The sequence below is a fragment of the Acromyrmex echinatior genome, chromosome 1, assembly GCF_024713525.1.
Source record: "Acromyrmex echinatior isolate Ae372 chromosome 1, ASM2471352v2, whole genome shotgun sequence".
In the NCBI taxonomy this organism is placed as follows: Eukaryota; Metazoa; Arthropoda; class Insecta; order Hymenoptera; family Formicidae; genus Acromyrmex; species Acromyrmex echinatior.
In genome coordinates, this window is record NC_141852.1 from 24483215 (window position 1) to 24505281 (window position 22067).

Sequence of the window (22067 nt, forward strand, 5' to 3'; positions counted from 1 at the left end):
TCTTTGCAAAAAAATTTTGAAGAAGAAAATTAGCATAGGCTATTTAATCAGTTTGACAAACAACACGAGTACGACCGTTGCTAAACGTTTTAACACAAGGAAATAAATATACATTTATTAAATACCATTTCTCACGAAAAATTTTATCATTATTATACACGAATTAATAAATTTTGATTTTTTAAAAAGGTAAAAAATTATAAAAAAGTAATTTTTATATAAATATACACTGTTAGAAATGTAACCATGAGCTTCTTTTTATATAAATGAAGCTTGTGATTATGAACGAAATTAAAAATAATGAATGGTTTAACTGAAAATTAAGTTATAGTAATTACTTAAATGTAATGAACGTATACGTTAAATTTCATAAATTTTCATGAAAAGTACATTGAATTTCATGTACAGGTACATAAATATATATACTTTTCAGTTATAAATACATTAATTTAATGTAATGTCATGAAATTAAATTTAAATTGTGTAATTTAAAAGTATATTAAATTTATAATTTCATGAAATTTTTAATAGTATATACACACACACACACACACACGCACATATATATATATATATATCTAATATATATACACACACACACACACACACACACACACACACACACACACATAATCCAGTAAAAACGAACGTTTCTTAGAAATGTTGTTCCGCTAAGATGTATTAATAAAAATTAATTTAATCAATATTAAATATATGTATATATATATATATATATATATATATATATATATATATATATGACGATAAACTACATTAGATTAAGATATCACATTAAAATATGAGAGAGACTACGATATTAATCTTTATATATTTAAACGATTACAAAGTTAAACATAATGCGTTTTATCTTGAAAAAAGAAAAATCAAAGTAGAAGAGTCGATAACGCGTAATACGTGTATATGTGATGCACTTGATATAAATGCGCTTATCGCGACTTGCAACTCTTCACCGAGATGCATCGATGATTACGAGCTCGATAGTGATTGCGCTGCCCTTCGTCGTGATATCGATATTGGAGCGCAAGGATAACCGCAGCCGTCAACCGCATTGCAACTGCGAGTGTCGGTTCGATCACGGTTTACGATGTACTGATGGATTACACATAATACGCGAGAGGTCGCAAACTTCCAAGGTGACATATTATCGTGGCGATTTTTCGCGCGTCGTTTTATCGCTTGACCGGAATGAATCTGGCGATAAGCAACTTGGCGACACTTCTCGGCGATTCTTGCGCAAATTAATCAACAAAAAAAAGCGGAGAAAATATAACGTTCATTTTGCGTTCTACGAATCGTATAATATAATAGAAATAATATATTTCTTTATCTTGATTTTTGATATATATAAATTTCAAAATTAGTCTCTTTATGGTTAATACTATCAGTATAGAATATTTGATTTTTATTTTGATATATTTATTTAATATGTCGACTCCATTTCTGTTGCTTTAATAAATTGCTGGTATATACATATATATATATATATATATAAAACGAGAATTTTAAATATATGAAATATCAAAATCAAATGAGAATTATAAAACGATGTAGATTGGACGTGAAATAATTTCACAAAGAAAGAATTCAAAACTCTCTCATTTCAATAATGCAAACAATTAAATTAAAGCATTTTATTTTAAAAAAGTGACCAAAAATATTAAATTTTATACAATATAATTTGATAATTTAACATTCCGATTATCTGTAAAAACAGCACGTGAAAAATCGTCGCAGTTTTAAATCAAGTGAGCCATAGCGACAAGTGTGTTGAGTAATGTTGGTTAAATAAATAAGCATAAACAGCAACAATCTCTATTGGAGGATTTCGTGACGGGAAGTCACCATTTACATTGTCTGCAACGTTTATGGATCATAACAAGTTTTTTCCTTGAATTTGCAGCCCGAAGAGCCCGCCGAACAGCCCGAACACAGAACTCTCAACTGAAGATGAGCTCAAAGGAGTCTATATAAATTACGGCTGTAATAAGGTCAGTTTCAATCGACTTTTTACTACGTGTTCTTTACGATCTGCTTGACTATATAAAAGCACGTATGGCGTGTATGGTGTTTATTTATATGTGCGTAATTACGTTCGTCCCTATTATGTCGCGCGATATGCTCGGTTGCGAATATGCACGATAACTATCGGAATCGTTCTAGAAATATATTGCAATCGCAATCGGATTTTTTCTCGGAAAACATCTGCCATCAATATTGCCTTCACTGTACTATATATTATCATTTTACTTTTGACTCACGTTACTCGAGTTCAATGAAGTAAACAAAGTCGAACGTTATGATTGAAACGAGGACGAAGTTTTAACTGTCGCATAAAGTTGGCAAAGTTTAGAGTTATATGCTTGAAGCAAGATATTATATCTCGGCACGCGATTTATATTATACATCTTTCTTTACTATACATTTAATTTGAAATCCTATCTATTACGAATGATATTAATGAGTAATTTGCATAATTTCTCTCTTTCATTCATTATTGTTTCAGCTATTTAACCTTCCGTCTGCGATATTTTCCCTTCTTCTGTAATGTTTTTTTTTTAGATACAAAAAAATTAATACATGAAATTTCACTTTTAAAATTTCCCCGAAAAAGAAGGGTGGAATCCGTTTCTCCCTTTTAATAAAATATCATGTTAAAAAACTATTGGTAATATAAGTTGATAACATCGAGATATCATTTCAAGCCCTATTATGGCGATTATAATTTCCAAGGACTTCGCCGATCTCACGCGACAGTTGAAACTTCGTTCTCATTTCAAGTATAACGTCCAACTTTGTTTCCTTTATCGAACTTAAAAAAAAAATAACATGTATTATTTTTAAAAAGTCATTTCATAACTTTTTAAAAATAATACACTAAAGATAAGAAAATTACAAAGCGATATAGAGTGAGAAATAATTGTAAAGGAAAAATGCAAAGGAAAAATTCGAAATTCTCTCATTTCAAAAAATGCAAACAATTTCCAACAAAGCTATATAGCTATATTAGATATAAAAGATGGGGTGGGAATAATATCGATTGAACTCGTATACCTCTATACGCGCACGAGTTTCCGTATTCGCTTATAACGATGCGCAACTGGTTTTATCGAACGGACAGTTTCTCTTGTACAAGGTCTGCGGATCACTGACTCCATTAGCGCTGTGTCCCTTGTAGCCATGAGCTATTGGATTACCACGTGTATCGATCGGCACAAAGCCTAACGCCGCTGCAATCTCATTCTTCCTTTCGTCGTGCCCCAGTTTCTTAGAGACTAACAAAATCGCGTTGCAACACGTCATGCCTCTCGGCACGGTTCTTGTACGGCTCCTTCGTCTCGGTCGGAACGATGATCTTTGATATTGCGCAATACAATTCTAAGTCGGGATCGTTGTCTGTTCGGCAAAGCACGCAGTATTTAAATCAAAAGATCTTACATGTATACAATTTATTTATATGATTTTTTGTGCAACATTTAATTCTTCGAAATTTAACATTTTATCTTGAATTATCATTTTTTAATGTTTACATTTATTTAAATTGAATTAGATTTCTGAAATCACATATATTTATTACATGTATACACAAAAAGATTTTCCTTAAAAAAGTGACATATTTGTATACAATAAATTTTCTTTAAAAAGAATTAAGATAATTTTAAAATAAATTAATAATTCATATAATGATGTTTAAATCGATTTTTGTAATTCATATAAAATGAAAACAAATGTTCGTGTACACATAATAAATAGATAAAAAAGTCAGATAAAAAAATGCCGCATAATACAATATCTTTGTGTTGTTAGACGGTTAAATAATTGTACGAGCAAGTCGCGACTAATTGTAAGACAATTTACATGCAAATACGACGTTAACTATTCATGCGCCAAGTGCAGCGAGAGTTCCAACGACATTTGCGCATTTCCGTCGCGATAGATAGTTATTGAAATATTCTTTTTCGCACTCTCGATTATTCGAGAGATATCAGAAAGTTGAAGATAAAATCCACGATATTATTTCCGCGAGATTGTGAGGAATATCCGCTAACAAAATGTCCGGATATTTACGAAAGAACAAAAAACGAATAGATCAGAGAGATTATTTTTTTTTTTAATTTGATGCAATGTTTGACTAATTTCCTTAACTTGATAAATTCAATTTTAAAGAGTTGAATTTAGATTAATATTTTCACGTTGAAAAAAATGTTTTTGCAACGATCTTTTTAATTTCTTGTCAGAATTGAAGTAAATTTTTTTTCAGAAAAAATTCCTAAAATAATAATTTTGTAATCTTGATAAGATCAAGGATAATTCTATTAAACAAGTTGAAAGACGTCTGCGTATTTAACTTGAATTGATAACTCTGCGTAAACATCATACGATTCTTGTTTTTAAATATGCAAAGATTCTCCAAATGTATAATGTTTTGTTATGTATTATTTAACATATTTTTTCATAATCTGATAAATCTGATGTCCTCATAAATCTTTTCTTTTGACTTTTATTTATAGGTGTTGGAATTAATTCGTAGCGTTTTACAAGTGATGGGAAGTACTTTCATTAATGTATTTTTTAATGCTCATGTGAAATAAATAACATTCTTTCATTCAAAAACGCTACGAATTAATTCCAACACCTAATATCTTTTTATATGTAAAAGAATAAAGTCGTTTGTAACATGTTTTTAGACGCTCACGTTTATAAGTTAATTTTTATCGTACACATTACGATAACATTTGTTATTACATTCATTTGTTTGATTTTTTTGTCAGTTTGTCACAAAAAGGAACATAAACATGCAAAACATAATATTTTATTTGAATATGTAGAAGATATGTACGAATGTTATTACACTGCGATAGCGTTTGCATTTACTTTTGCAATAAAGATATGTTTCCAGATAGGCTTTCATAAAAACGTCTTCAATAATCACGATACGATAGTCGCGATGTCTTTCCTGCTTGCGCATCTTTTATCTCTGCGTCGAGGACAAATAGACGTCATTATCATCAGAATTAAGCAGGTTCTTAAGAAAATAACGTAACATCTTCGCGAATGATTCGTATAAAACAGCGCGAGGTCGAGAGATCGATTCAAATCCAATGAATTGTCGATAAAGCTGGAGACGCGCGGGGAACTTTATTATATTACGGGAAAGACTAAAATAGCGACGAAGACTGAGAGACTGTATTGTGGAGTATGAGTAATGATAACAAGTAAAACCGCTCGTGTAAGTAAGGTTTTTCCATGAGTCACTCGTCCTCTCAGTCTTTGTATCGAGAAAAGATTCACTGCTACTGAAACACGTGTTAGTGTATTTTTCGCTCTTAACGTTTTTATTGATTTTTCCCCAAATTTATCTCTTCATACGAATTACACAAATTTATTTAACGATCTATCTATCGTTATTGCCATATGTCCAAAATTAAATGTAATTGCGTTTTTAAAAAGCTATTTTATCAGTTATATGCGCATTTTCCTTTGTAATATACTTTTGTTTTTACACAAAGACTATATATCTGTAGAGATGGGAATTGTTTGTTTACGAAGACTTTTATCAGAATTGCGTATTTACAAACACTTTTAGGAATGACGTATTTATAAGCGAGAATCGTCTACAAATATTTATGTTTAAGAGCCTAAATAGAAAATTTAATATTAACGTGTATGTCACATTGGAGGTATGACTTTCCTATTTTTTAAAAATCTTTTTCTCTCTCTTTCTCTCTTTCGTAACATTGCATAACTTGGAATACTTTAATTAATTATACTTCTTATTTCCTTTTTTTAATGCTAATTATTTCATGATATATCACCCAACAGTTGCACTTTTACTATTTCTCGTTATTTTCATTCATCATTACGTCGCCAATCTGCAATATATAATATACTTTCTTTCGACTGACATAAGATATGAAAATTCCAACTGAATAAATCTTACATTAAAGTAAAAGTAAAATCAGAAAAGCTATACCTGAATATCTTTTGAATTGCGAAGACTAGACTATCTAATTTATCGTTATGTCAACCAAAGAAATCATATCAGTTATCCGAGAATCTCGCCGTTCCTGTACGACAATAGCTCAAGATGAAAAATGGAAAATCGATTTGTAAGAATATCCATGTTGCACGCAACGATGCTCACGCAATCTTGTAAGTCGACGCTTTTACTCTTCTTCTGGTATCAGTTCGCAAACCGGTTGTTGCGCATTTGGAGTGAATGTATTCGCGCGATCATGTTAATGCGTTGAGAAAAATATTCCATTATATTTATGCTAGTAACAATGTACCTCTATACGTATATACAGGATGTTCCAAAATTTGTAATTTAAAATATCATAGCAAAAGTTTTTTGAAAAATTAAAAAAAAACAAAATTTAAATAATAGGGCTCTTGAAATTAAAAATAATAATAGAGTTTGCGGGCAATGAGAGAGCGTTAATAAAAAAATTATTTCTAAATTATTTTTATTTTAAGTAGTATTTTTTTTTAGACAATAGAGATTTAAATATAACTCGTTATAAATTATATTTAGCCATCTATTCATGAGTTGCACGTGCGATAGTTTAGTGAACGCTGGTGGCACATTTTTTAGCGCACTTAATACTCACAGGTGACTATTTAAACGTAGTTTGTAATAAGGTCCTATTTAAAATTATATTTTAGAAACTACAAGTAAAAATTTACTTATAGGGTGTCTCAAAATTCGCGATTCAATATACTGCAGCAAGAAAAAGTTTTCGAAAAAATTAAGTAAAAAATTTACAAATAATTTTTTTATTCAGTTTTTCGAAAACTTTTTTTGTTATAATATTTTGAGTCTCGAATTTTGGGACTTTATATATATATATAGCTAATCCTATTTATTAAACTACATTCCGCAATGTAGTTTAAAATACTTCGAGAATAATGCATTATAATAATCCTATTTAAGGTAATGCTATATTTTTTTCCACATTACGACTGTATTTATGGCAAGCGATATTTGTCAGTGAATCAAAACACTGACGCAAATGAATAATTAATATAACAGAGGACGCAATGCAGTCACTTTACGCTGGAGAGTCGCATTGGTGACTCCGTTCCATTGTGGTGCATGTTTCGTAGTGTGGAATTCAACGGATTTGCGGCAGAACGGATGCGATGGATGCAGAATTTGTGGCATGGAACTAATGTAATCTTGTTATTAAAGTGTATTCAATCGATCGATGAAAAAAAACAGTCCTCAAATAGACATGTTGCGCTAAACTTTGCAATAATAAAAAATGCATGTGATCTCAATAAATATAAATCGCGGATTGAACTGTACAACGCAGATTAATTTTTAATTTATTATTACTGTTATTCATGAAAATTAAATTCGCGTTAATTAATTTGTTAATTCAAAATTAACTTTGCGCACATTCAAACTAACGTTGAATAAATCTTCTCGAATGAATCTGGGCCCATAAATTTTCCTAAAATTTTGCAGAATCCATTTATTGATTTATTTATTATAATAAATCCTGTCATTTCCGTGGTAATTCTTGCAACCTCGAATAATTTCTGGCTATTGAAAGGCAACGCCTTCATTGCTTCTTCGTAAAACGTTGTTCAAATCGGGGGAAAGCAATGATTGCATAATCGGGAGTAACAGATTGTCTTCAGCGGCGCTGTCACTATGACGTAAGTTAAACTTTATTGAACGCCCAGTAACGCAATGTAGCCGCTCAAATAGAGTGACGGTTCAATGAAGATACGATTGCCGCGACGTGCCATTGAATGATGTGACATTGGGGACCGCGTCGCGTCACGACGACGTCGCGATCGCGAGCGTCACGACGTTCTTTAGCGTCACATGAAAATTGATAGCCGCCACTGCGTTTCACGCGCGTTACACGTTGCACGCATGCAATGTCACGACGAAGAAGCGTCGGTTAAAAATATAATGCAATATCTTTCCTTGAATTTTTTCGTGAAGCACGCGGCGCGTTCTTCCCGGACGTTCGTGTAGGTTGCAATTCGTTTATTTAAACTTCCGCCCGTTATTTACGCGTGTGCAATCGACGCATCTGGCAGTCTGGTGCTATCCAGAACTACGCCCACTTCGGGAATATATTCTTACGTTCTCCGATATGAATTGTTGCGAATAGTCGTGGCACGCGAAAGGTACTCGTGGTAGGAGAACAACGGTTCTCGACTATTGTTTAATCCTAATTAATTGCACGGGAAGTATCACGACTTGCGTTCTCCATTGCGATTAAATAGAAATTTCGAAAAGAGAAAGTACCTTTTTATTTCAGAAGTCCTTCTCAGAAACAGCTGAATGTTTAGAGAATTCAGTTTTGTTTTATCAAAATATTTTTCAATCGTTAATTTCATGAAGATTAATTTAATTGTTAGTGGTGGAAAAAAGTAACTTAATTTTTTTATAATTAATTGTAGCTGTAAAAATAATGCTGATAATAAATATATAGTTACAAAAAAAAAATAGAGAAAAAATTGTGTAGCACTATTTATTTTGAATATATTAAGTGCAATCATTGAATACTTGAATTGACATTATTGAAAAAATATTTAATAAATTAAAATTAAGTGAATTTTGTAAATTGTATTCAGCTATGTCATCGCAATTAGCGAGATGAGTTTATTTGCATTTGTTTGCTCTCGTTTAATCCAGCTTGTTGGATCTAACTTTGTTCACGAATGTTAAAATGACAAAGTCTGATTTTTTTTTTCGATTCGTCGAAGGGATTTATTATATATAGTTGGGAGAAAAGTATGACATTAAACGACTTCGCAGGGACGCCTCATTTATGGTACCGTTAATGAGGCATCGCGTCTTGTCGCTTTGTCTTTTAAATCGGTGCGTTTCGCGGCCATTGCGTTTCCTACGCCGTGGATTCCTACTCGTCGTCGTCGTCGTCGTCGTCGTCGGCGGGAAGAAAAGCGGGGTCGGGACAGCACGCGTGGAGCACTCTCGGGAACGTCGTAGTATCGACTGGCCAATAGCCGGTCGTGCCGAGCTCACGCCATGCACGACGTCGGCGCCGTCGTGTGAATCCATTCTCCTTTCGGACGTCGCGCCAACGTTTTCGATCCGACGCGCGACGACGCTCTGTGTTGACTTTCCCCGACTTCGCGTCGCAAAAGAAACGCCGACGGCGTAATTAGCGCGAGAGGCGTGTTGCGGATTCAGATCAATCGGGCATTTAAATTTAACTCCGGTGTTACTACCATGGGTGAAAGAAAACGCTCTGTGTAGTTAAGTTCATACTGAACTTTACCGGCGTGACGTTCATTGATTTGATCGTCATCGATTGTAATTAATTAAAAAATATAATAAAACGAGCATTTAAAAAAAATTTTTTTTAAAGCTATTTAAAAAATTATATCTTTTGCAAGTCTGGGTGAAGTTTTGCTTTGGGAAACATTATTGAATTAAGGAAAACAGGAAAAAATAGGAGATAAAGACAAGAATAAATCCTCAGGATTTCATGTTGCATCGCATTTCGCAATCTTGATTCGGAACATCTGCTCCTTTCGCATTCGTTGTTGTTTCTTTTTTGCCGTCTATTCTTGAGTAGAAACTCGTTCTTCGTGCATTTTCTGGAAAACTTAAAGAAAAAAAAACAGCACTTGAAAAATAATTGTATGACAATGATATATAATGTACATAAAATGTAGAAAAATAGAGAGTAAAAAAGCTCGTTAGTTTGCACAACAAAAATATCAAATAGTAACGATCAAAACGGTTTTTTTTTAAATAATACATTAACTTTTTATTATTTAAGAGAATATAAAATGAAAACATTTCAAAGTCTTCAAAAGTTTCTAATAAATAAAATATCACAATACATTTCAGCGATAAATTAATCTTAAATTCAAATAAAGTAAATTTTGTTAATAATTGTTGATAATAAAATTGTTGTTAATAACTGTTGAATAATTACTAAGTCAGGAACGAGAAATTGCAATTTACTTTACAATGAGACCCAGATGTCGCATTAGATGTTGGATTGTATTTTAATTTGATATCGCATTGCACTTCCATCGTTGTCATCTTGATGACGTATATTATTGACACGCGCGACCCGAGGGATCCAAGGTAGGCAATGAAAAGCAAACGCAGTCATAAAAATTTATATTTACAGTGTAAAAACGTAGAATCTAACGTTATAATGACGACATGCAGTTTTTCACGATCGACCGACAACTGCGCGCCATAACGCTTCTCATAATCAAGAAGTGGTGATACGTGCATGAATTAAAAAACCGACGACACATAAAAAGCCTCCACACGCGAGTATATCGATTTTCGAGTTTTTCGTGCGTTTGTTGCGTGCATCAGATACGCGACGTAATTGCCGCACGAAAGGCGACCGCTGTTTTTTCTTATGAAAAGTCCATTAAAAGTCACGATAAAGTTTTAAGATAATTAAGCGCATAATATACAATTGTATATGTATAAAGAGATTTTAATTTATACTGTATATATTTTAATTTATATATATATATATATATATTTATATTATATTTTACTAATATTAATATTATATTTTAATTTACATATTATTATTTATTTATATATTCATTAAGTGCAAATGATATGCAATTGTATATTAAAATTTAATTTATTATTTACATACTTTATTATATCTATGAATTTTTAAGCAAATAATGTCGCAAGTGTCGAGCAGATGTATGTTCGAAATAAATATCGTCGGTTGGAGAACTGGCGGCGGCAAATGTTCGAATTATTGGAGGTATCTTCGCGGGTTTATTGATCTCTCTTGATATAACATTGACTCACTCTCTCTCTCTCTCTCTCTCTCTCTCTCTCTCTCTCTCTCTCTATCTATCTATCTATCTATCTATCTATCTATCTCTCTCTCTCTTTCTCGATGAATTTATATGTGACAATGTTTCCTCAATGTACCCGTGCTTCACATGCTCCTGATCGGAATGCGAAAACGATATAGCGAGCGTCAAGATAATCCACAGCAATCCGAGAACAATCTGCTCTCCGATCGTTGCTGTTCTGTTAGCTGATCATCGTTCAATAGTAATAATCGGAAAAGTAATGATTCTGATGAAGTTACGAGTCGTGTCGTGCGTTGCAACGCGCAATCTTTGCGTTCGTTGATTGACAGCACGAATCATTGAGGAATTAGACTTTTATCTTAGCAATGATAAAATACTTTCTGTGATCGTAAATACTACCGTTCTGATATTGGCACAAAGAACAATGGCATATGGAAGCAAGTTTACTTGAAATAAATCGAGAAATATCATTTTGGAAACATTTCTGAAACGCGTGTGACAGAATACACGAAGTATTCGCTTGAAATGTAAAACGTAATCAAGATACAAAAAGAAATAAAATAAATTTCTACGAGAGAGAGAGAGAGAGAGAGAGAGAGAGAGAGAGAGAGAGAGAGAGAGAAAATGAACTTCGATTTTCGACTGTGCACAAGTTAATATCTATCAATATTTCATTGATATAAGTTGATTTTTATTGATTACGGAATATTTCTTTTGCATAAATCATAATTCGACAAATCAAGCGAAATGCAAATTGCTATTGTCTAACTAAACGTAAACAGCCACGCGGTTACCGTCGCGTCATTAAGAAGATTGGGCTTATCTATTGAGTCTTATAACTGGACATTGTCTTGTATATACATACGTAATGATCTGTTTCTGAATTCGCCCGTCATTAGTCCCAGTAGAAGAAGCAAGAAGATAATAATACAAAGCTCAACTTTGTTGAGCGCCAAATGCCGATTTAATTCGAGAACATCGTCATTCAATCATCGTGCTTCGGTATTCGATTCCCATTAGCGTTTTTTCCTTAACAATAAACAGATAGTGAATTATACTATAATTACTCGATTATGTATAACGTACAGTAAACACGGGGACACGGACGCCGTTTTTAATGGATACTCTGCGTGCGTACAAATCGTGTGATTCATAAGTTATCTTTGCGCGTTCTTGTTCTGTCATATTGCGTATTAAATCGATGACCCAGTTCGAAATAGAACCGACTAAAAGTCTCTCGTTCCGAGAGAAATAGTTCATCAAACATTTAAATCTCTCCTCGATACGGAGGAGGCTCCGAGTAATTCGCGTCACGTCCTGGTTCCCCCTTTCCTTTTTACACAATCAATTCACACCTTCCTGAGCGATCGTCTCGTCCGAGTATTGTTTACAGCCAGCGTTTATGCGCATAACTTGCGATATACTGCGCATATCAGATCCGATATACGACATATAGTATAGATATGTGCAACACTGGCGGAACGCCAAAGGTCATCCTTGAGCATTCACTTTTCCACGCGACGTGATTACCATTCATAGATATAGAGAGTGCCCCGTGCAATTAATTTCTCGTTGCTTTTTCACCCCGTCGAACTTCTCGTATCCGGAATGATTAATTTGGAGTCTATCTTGTTTCATTGCGCGGCACGATAACCGTGAAATAATTACTCGATTATTCTCTTAACAAGACGTACTTTGTTCTACTTCGCAGGAGGGCGAGCTTCTTGAGAAGAACACAGACTGGATTTACGAATGGAGCTCTCGACCGGACCAGGCGCCTCCAAAGTATGATAACGAGATTTTAATAAATTAAATATATAAATAATTATATTTAATTGTCTTATAATTGTTTACTATTAAAAGTTACACCAAGTGTATCAAGTACTCGTATAAAAAAATAGCTATACATATTTCTGTACTTTATAAAGGATTAATTTTGACTTAAGAGACTTTTTTTTTTACATTGAGTAATATTGGCGAATAAAATTCTTACTTACGTTTTTTAATGATCTCATTCTCGTTTCAGAGACTGGAAGTTCAAACACCCTTTGGGTAGTAAGAGGAAAACATACAGCATCCGTACCGCGAAGGTTGGCAAGAACGGATTGTTTTCCAAGGAGGTCATTTATACTCTATTCTTCACGAATCTTCTGTCTCTGCTCATTGGAACCGGTCTAGGGTAAGATAATGCTCAAAATGTAATATATTAACATATTTTTTAAATTTTATTTTTACCTCTAAAACATTAAAATCGCTGATTTCGATGCTGATAATGCACATTTCGAAAAGATCCAAATCAAATATTTACTATTATTTACTATTATTTATCTTATCTTGTATTATATCTTGTTATTACGGTATTTTATATTATTAATATTAATCAAACCGTATTGATTCTCAATTGACAATCAATTTTGGTATCTTCTAACATAGGATTGTTATATTTGTAATTGTGTGTTTTACTCTTTTCGACTATTGTATTGACTTATTTGCTAATCTCATTAATTTTATTGTAGCGTTTTGCTCACCAGGCGAGGCTTGATGATGTCTCGTGTCGCTATTGAATGAAGGACACGATTCCGGGTGTGTCAGCATCAGGATTGTCACGATTGAATCTACGCTGAGAGAAAGGCTAGAGACGCAAGAAAGACTGAACAAGCCGGTGGGCGATCGAGCCTAAAAACAGTTACACGCAGCACATAATTTGATTGTCCCGATTTATAATATTAGCACTTTGTATTATATATTAGCACTTTTATTCCTCCAAACCCCCTTACTGTACGTACTTCGTGTACTTCTCAAAAATTGTGTATGCCAGATATAAATAATACGCATTATATGCTTAGGAAAAGGGAAAGCTAAGAAAAAGAACGAAGATAAAAGAAAAAAGATAGAAGAAAGGAATCTATTATATATAACATAGAGTTGTTGAAAGGGACAAAAAAAAAATGAACGAAACATGTCCATTTTATACCGTTTCTAATACGTTTCTATCTGCAATAGTTTTTAGGTATAGCTTGAATAGTATTTATCAGAAATAATTATTGTTAGAATGGAAAGAATGGAGGCGAGAATGAGAGCGAGAGCGAGCGAGAGAGAGAGAGAGAGAGAGAAACAGAAACAGAAACAGAAACAGATGGAGTGTGTTTGTTGTACGGAGGTGAACAAGATTTATTGATCGAAAAGGATTTTAATGATAAGAACAATCTTGAAAATGCTGCAGAATTCATCTTGTTTATACAAGTTATAGGAATCTTGTTGCATTGTGGATAAGCGAGATGATTTAATGTTGTGATTCGTTATGGTAACAAGAAGGAAATATGCGTCATATCCAGTAAATTCGAAACAGAAGATTAAATATTACATAAACAATAAGGCGATGTCGATCGATTCTTTTTTTTATCGTGCGGTAATTGTAATGATTGTCATCTCGGTGGTGATTTAAACGGTAACGATAGTAAAGTTCCTACGGAGGAAGTACCGATGCTGACGCCCACCGTCTCGACGCCGACTACGAGCAGTAGCCGGAGGGAGGGACCACATATGCGAGCAGACTTGTTTGCGAACGATGAGAAATTTTTTGAAGTGGAGCTTTTGTACGATGTCTTAATCTGCAGTTTTGTAATTTCCTTATAATAAATTCACATACGAATTTCACACGCTAACAAAATGTGTTTTGTCGTCTACGTCTTCGATTTAAAGCGTTTGGCCTGTTCGTGACCCATCGAATGTATTTCCGCGTTTTCAGTACATGAGATCTCGAGAAGACGAACAAACGGTCGAAACCCAACTTTTAAAGAACTTGCAAGAATCTTGTAAGATTCCTATAAGATTCTTGCAAGAATAGATTTTAACAAAATTAAGAAAAAAAAATTTTGCACGTCTTTTCATATTCTCGAAGAATTAAATCACTATTTATTGAATCGATTTGGAACTGATGAATTTTATTTTTGTAAATAAATATTTAATGCTTCGTGATTACCGATCGTATCTGTGAGCATATGTTACAGAAACGATATTTTTTATCTTGCGTGTGCTTCGAGAAGGCTCGAGTTCGTATATAAAACGTTTGCGTGTAAAACGCAAGGTACGTGCGTGATACACGCGTAACTTTTTTCCAGCAACAAGAATTTATGAACGCTCTCGCGCTTATGATTTTGTACTTTATAAGAAAGTTCGAGTGATTTAGGAATTACTCAAGTAGTTTGTCAGAAATATGCACAAGCGACATTGCGACATAATCTTTTGAGTTTTGAGTTCAGAAAAAAATATCAATTTAATGTGACAGATTAAAAAGTCACACTTTTTAGTGATTTAGATAAGCCATATTCATACGTTCAGATAAAATTAAATGCACTAGAAATTACGTATTTTTTGTTACTCGAAATCAGCAGCAAATCCCCCCCCCCTCTTCCCTCCGATTTTGCGTGGATTAACAGATTTTCTTTCTGTATTCTTAGTTAAGAGTAATTTAATTTGCAGTGATGATGTTCGACGTACTTTTCATATTATTTTGTAATACTTGTATGTATGTCATACGCATAATAATAATAATCGTATTGTGTATGTAATAGTGACGTTGGTGACTTTGTAGTGTCATTGGGCACATGATGGAAGTATACTTCCACCGTAGTCGGGCACTCAATTCTTTTTTCGATATCCTTTCAGAGGTGCCGTTGCCTTTTGCTAAAATTAAATTTTTAATTATGAATAATTTATATATACAAACGCTATGAAATAAAGGGTTTTGTAAATTTATACCCACGACGATGTATTTAATTCTACGAGATGTCGTATTTCTGTAAATATTTCGCATATAATTTCACATATAATGGCTCACGTGAAGCCATTTTATTTTTATTTTTTGTATGCGATATACTTTGAAATGACAGAAATTGAATTCTGATTCAGACAATTTCAGTGCTATAATTAGAGTACACAGAAGGGATTAACCTTACCATCTTGTAATTATCCACGATATTGAGAGAATGTTGAAAATAAGAGAATGCATCAAACGAACTTTTCTATGGATGACGAGTCGATTGATGAGGTGTATAACAGTAATGTGAAGGTTTTCGTGCGAATTTTACCACTTGAAAAACCGTGTGATTCTTGCGCAAAGATCAGTACGGATGGTAAGGTAAGATTAATGTAAATCTCTATCGTTAAACCAAGACTATTCCAATAGCTGAGGAAAGATTATATCTCGCCAGCGTGGGATATATTCTCACGAAATTTGCTATCTTCTTGCTATTATTATTGTTTATTGAGATGTCTTGTAGTTCATTTCGGTACATTTTGTCAATTAATGCATTATAATTAATTAAATTATTATAATGTTGTCATTTAGACAATATACCTGAGATGCTTGCAAGATATGCAACGAGACAAACAGTCAAAACATCCTATTTATTGGGCCTTCCATATTGATGGGATATTTCATGAGATGTCCCAGGATAAGGTGTATTGCGCTACTGCGAAAGATCTCGTAGAAAAGTATTGATTAATATTTTAATTGCTGTAATGATATTCCATAATGTGTCAACGATATAATTAATTAATTGCATTATGTTAAATTGATAGTATTTTTTTAATAAAATGGAGAATATAAAAAATATTTTTTGATTGTAATGAAAATTAGATTATTGAGGATAATTTTATGTATTTTATTAGAAAATATGCACATTACTGGATAATAATCAATAATTAATATTACTTATCGCTGATAAGATATGGAATATCATTCAAAGTCTATAAAAGTAAACACGTATGATATATACAACAAAGGAATAATTTAAGATCTTTAAACGGTATAAATTGCATACTGATCGGCTATGGACAAACAGGATCCGGAAAAAGTTTCACGATTGGCGGTCTCAGAAATAATTGGGAAGTACGCTTTTGTATCTTGCATAATTTTACTTGGATTATCGTTCGATCAATTATTTTGATCGTTTTATTCATTAATTTAGCATAGAGGAATAGTCCCGCGACTTTTATCTGACATGTTTATGGAAAAGGCGAACCGAAGAAAAATCAGTAACATACGTTATCGTTTAAGTTTCATCGAGTTGAGAGGTAAAAACGTAGTAGATCTTCTGACGCAAAAACGAAGGATTTTTAACGTCAACGAACGCGGTGTCTTTAAGGTATTGTGATAAAAATTCTAATTTGTTTTTTCGCAGGAATGTATTTGTATCCTTGTGTTCAATTTTCGGAGAGCTTCTACGTTGCTTATGAAAAATAACGTATCAAGAAAATACTTACTTTTGCGATTTCTCAGAATTTTTATATTTATTTAAAGTGTCTTAACTTTTGTTCTGCATACGTGTCGAAATCAGCACAATTACGATTTCAGAATGTAATTATAATAGATGTAGAGAATGAAGAAGAGACTTTGAAACAAGTACGTGAAGGAGAAGGCAGGAGATCAATTGTGAGAAGCACAACGTATCCGGTATCACATTTAGGTGCTGCTGTGATTACTATTTATGTTTCAAATAGGAGCTTGATAAAATCACAAGCTATCGTAGCGACAGCAAAAGTAATTGCGAATTTGACATTTTTTAAAATAAATTTTGAAACTTTCTATGTTCAAATATTTTTGCATGATAATTTGTAGATTACTAGAAACAACTTTTGTATTGTTTTATTAAAATGTTAAAATATCTGAAATGTTATAATATTTAAATATTGGGTATGGATATAACATTTAAATATAGAACCATTATTTGAAATATACAAATTAAATATATCACGTTTAAATATTTTAAATAATTAAATATTTTAAATATAATTAAATATTTTAAATATATTACGTTTAAATATTTTAAATAATTAAATATTTTAAATAATAAATATTCGTGATATATGTAACTAAATTTTAAAGAAATTACCTTGATTGAGAGATATCTTGAAAGAAAAATTATGAGTTTGTTTTTACGGATCAATATTAGATACATATCGTAGAGATGGCTGGAACTGGTACGGTAGGAAAATCGAGTTGCTGGAAAACAGCAGTCGACTTAGGTATGGCGAATTTAATGAAAATACAGTTGGAACAATATTTCCTACATCTTAGAAAACCAAGTATGAGTACATATAGCGTTATTCGCTCAAGTAATTTGCTGAAGCTACTAAGAGATGCTTTTACTGTCACATCAATCATTCGGTAATTATATAATGAATACAAATTTGAAACAGAAGTAGCGCAAATTTTCTTATGTTAATAAAAAAAAATTACAATAAATTCATCTTTTTTCCATATCTTTTTTTCCATATAAATATTTAGATAAATATAGATAAATATGGGTATATATAAAGACAAATTAAGCACTGAATAAAAACACGATTCTATAATATTTAATAAAATAAATACGCTATTTTTTAATTCTCTATGTACTTTAATCAAACTTCTATATTTTCTATTAAATTTCTAACTTGGCTTAAAATTCATACATATTTATTCATACGTTTTAGTTGATTAATTAAAATCTTGACATTTCTCTTATTTATCAGCTTTATATCTCACGTGCGCATCACGAGAGAAGATCTCGAAATTACTTTGTCGACCATGCGAATGACTGCTAAAATCGCAAAATTGAAACCGATCAAGACGATACGTCACATCCAGCCACAGACAGAATTGATCGTGCAGCAATTACGGGAGCAAGTAAACACATTGAAGAAGGAATTAGAGTTGAATGATATGTTTTTACATCAAGAGGCACTAGCGAACATCTCAAAATCTAGACTCGAGCAGATCTGCCGAGACGTTATAAATTTTTTGCAGGGTTTCATTTCGGAATTAACACTTTTTAATGTTACCCATGCGCGAGTATTAGTAAACGTCGTCAAACAATTATACGACAAGTTCGTTCCCTTGATATTATGCATACTTGATCAGAGTTCTAATTTAAATTTATGTATCTTAATTATTTATGTAATTTAATTAAAAATTAACTGCGAGGAATTGTAAGACATGTATTTTTTCACATATTTGTAATATTTAATATAATTTTTTCCATTGTATGTTTTTCGTATTTGACAATGGTAAAAAGAAATTAGTTTAATAATTATAAACGCGGTTAAAATTTTACGACAGAAATTTAAATTTTTTTCTAATTATTCTAGGTTGCTCGTGAAAGAAGTTGAAGCGGAAAACTTAAAAAAAGCGTACAACAATGTAATAACTATGTTATTGCAACCAGATGTTATTTCGTCCTCATCGTCATTAATTTGTCATGATGCATGTTAATTTTATAGATATAATATACAATTTTCGTATGGTATATTTATTAATATTCTCTTTACTCTTACAGTACTATATGTTAATATAGATGAGATTGACGGTCAAATAAAATTATTCATTTATTTGTTCATATTGCATAACTAATTTTGTTATTATATAGGAAATTATAAGAAAATATTGCAGCAAACTAAATGATGATTTAAAAATCACATATTTACAAAAAAATTGATGATTTAAAAATTACACATTTACAACGTAAAAATATCAATGTCGGAAGAAAATCGATACGCATATGTAGAAAAAGTAAAGATTTTAAATAAATATTTTATCTGGCATTACACGCACTAATTATGGAAACAAATGTGATTGATGTCGCAAATTTTTAAATGAAACTAATAGTTTCATAGAAGATAGATTTTGGAAAATTAGTCTATGGTTGGTAAAACATAAATTTCATTAATATTTTAAAAGAAAGCGTTGCCGTTATAATTGCGAATGTTGCTCCCCTGAGAGAATTTTTCATATAATTTTTCAGAATTTCTATATAATTTTATAACTTTCTCACATTTTTTTATACGAATTGGAACATTTCTCAGAAAATCTATATCTTTTCTCAGAATTTTTCATATATGTTAATTATAAAATCTCGTAAGATTTCTAAGATTTTTTGTAAATATAATTTCTGATAAAATGTCATAAAATCTAAAAATTTTTAAATATATATATTTTATTTAAAAATTATGAGATGAGAAATCTCAGAATATTTCAGAATTCATATGTATGAAAAATTTGGAGAGAAGATGTAAACTTTTCGAATATTTCTAAATTTTTCTAAAAAATGTTTTAATTTGTATAAAAATTATAAGAAAAATTTTCACTAGATTCGATTATCATTTTCGGGTAAACATAACCTAAACATTTCAGACGCTACTCGATTTTTGAAGTGATCAATCCGTTATTGTTATTGCTATGATCATCTCAAATTCTTATTTGATAGCTGTGTATACACATCCACACGTGTCGTGTCCCGCCATTACATCTGGGATTACATTTTGTATTTATTTGGATTCTAGAAATAGTCATGTGTTATCAGTGTTATATGTGCTATAAGAAAGATTTTTTTCTACAATCAGACCAAATTTAATTGTTTGCAAAAATTTATTCTTTATTGTTTGATCAAATCAATTCTATGGTTACACAATATATTCTAGATTTTTAATTCAATTCTAATCGGTTGTATAATATAAAAAAAATATTTATAGGATCAAAATTAAGTGGCCCACATAAATTAAAGTATATTATTTTTATAAACAAAAATTGACAAACAATTTAATTAACATACATTATTTAAAATATTTATCCAGACATATATGCATAATAATATGAGTAAAAAAATAACTTTTTTACTTTGATTTATTTATCTTCTTTTTTAAGGGGGGAAAACCACAGTAAAAGTTTGAAAAAATCGAAAAAATTTTTTTTCGCTTATAAGGTGCTTTAGGGTCTTAAGAATAACATACCAAAAGATGGAGTGCCGCAAAAATTTCGGAATACCCAAATTTTCCATTCTGCGGCAACGCCTCTCAGGTATGCTCCGAACGCCTTTTGTGATTCCGGCGCGCGCTGTAATTTATGAGTACGGGAGCAGGTATAATGGCAGTCGATGGAGAAGGAAGTTTCCTCCGAAAAGTCTATAGTACTTAAGAACGCCTATAGGTATCACCATATGTAATAATAACAGCAATGAGAGCTTCAACTCGACAGTGTGGGCGATGGCTCCGAAAACTATGAATTCCGGCAAAATAATTATCGACATTGCTACGAACATCGCTTCGTGTGTTTTTAATGACGGATTAATATCAATTTTACATATAATCCAGGTCATGGGCATGAAAATGGCCCAAAAAGTCACGAACTATGCATGGACTTGGATGAGAAACGCATACAGAAAGCGGAACGATCTTTGAGTGAGGGCGCAAAACAGGCCCGCATCGATCTGAAAACAATTCGAAAGACCAAACAAGAGCAGGAGATAGATGAAGAAGGCCAATTGTATGGCGCAGGCATCGCCAGATTAGAAGTATATAAAAATATTATATGATTTTACAGTACTTAAAACTTTAAACGCGTTTTTCTCGAAACCACTTTTTTTAAACTGGGCGAACACATAACTCGAATAAATCTTTACCGATCGGTTTCAAATTTTGACAGTATATTCAGAATACCTTTCTCTATGAAAGTACGTAGGGTTTTTTTTTATATTACATGGTTTTTTTTATCAACAATTTTATGGCGTTTTTTTTTGTTAAATTTGCAAGTTTTCCTTAAAACGTGCACCATTTTGCGAAAAATTAATATATCAAAAAAATCCTACGTACTTCCATAGCTATTGATATATAGAACCTAAAAAACTGTCATTTTTTGTTCCAGGTCAAAAATTAAGGACTCTAGATGTCCGCCCATGGTCCCTCCTTCAAAAATAGGCGCCATCGGACAAGTGCGGCACAGCCGCCATTTTGTACCAAAAATGTATGAAAAAATTCTTATTTGTACTTCATTCATAATATTATAATGCTTATTTTACAAATTTTTGATTGATCATTTCATTGAGCCAAAAAAAATTCCCGAAAATATACTTACTTTTTCGTACTCTACTGTGGTTTCCCCCCTTAATTAAAATAAAGTATAAAAGCTGAAGAAACGTTATGAAGTGATAATTTATAAGGTTTTAGAATAAAGAATTCGTTTAATTTTGTCAAAGTATTTTTAAAAGAGAAATATACAATTTCCCAGTAAACACAATGTTACATGTAACGTATGAATTGTAATTTCCTACTCAACAATATAACATGCGTGTTATATTACAGTTACATTGTTGAATGAGAAATTAAAACTGACAGGTACATTTATTATGTAATTTGTGTTCACTGGCTCCTTTTTCAATATACTTTATACACGTAAAAAATAAAATATTAATTTAAAGATGTATAATGGA

The 22067-nt window shown here is 31.9% G+C and overlaps 2 protein-coding genes and 1 long non-coding RNA gene across 3 annotated transcripts in view; 2 read left to right on the forward strand and 1 right to left on the reverse strand.

Moving 5' to 3' along the window:
- BNIP3 (BCL2 interacting protein 3) overlaps window positions 1-14491 on the forward strand; it is a 30873-nt gene extending 16382 nt beyond the window's left edge. Inside the window, exons 3-6 of the mRNA XM_011052929.2 lie at window positions 1922-2009; window positions 12533-12606; window positions 12848-13000; window positions 13338-14491. Of these exons, the coding sequence (XP_011051231.1) occupies window positions 1922-2009; window positions 12533-12606; window positions 12848-13000; window positions 13338-13389 (367 nt within the window). The 3' untranslated portion in view covers window positions 13390-14491. The remainder of the gene's footprint in view (window positions 1-1921; window positions 2010-12532; window positions 12607-12847; window positions 13001-13337) is intronic.
- Window positions 9522-11902, reverse strand: LOC105144189 (uncharacterized). The gene is made up of 3 exons (XR_015547626.1): window positions 11687-11902; window positions 9980-10060; window positions 9522-9614 (listed from the first exon to the last, which is right to left on the reverse strand). It is a non-coding gene; the product is annotated as an uncharacterized LOC105144189 (long non-coding RNA).
- Window positions 14492-14633: 142 nt separating the features above from the next.
- On the forward strand, window positions 14634-19546 carry LOC105144227 (kinesin-like protein KIF9). The gene is made up of 5 exons (XM_087414116.1): window positions 14634-16970; window positions 17180-17365; window positions 17778-17992; window positions 18340-18693; window positions 18955-19546. The coding sequence occupies exons 1-5, from the start codon at window positions 16827-16829 to the stop codon at window positions 19076-19078; spliced, it is 1023 nt and encodes a 340-aa protein (XP_087270242.1). The 5' UTR covers window positions 14634-16826; the 3' UTR covers window positions 19079-19546.
- The last annotated feature ends 2521 nt before the right edge of the window (window positions 19547-22067 follow it).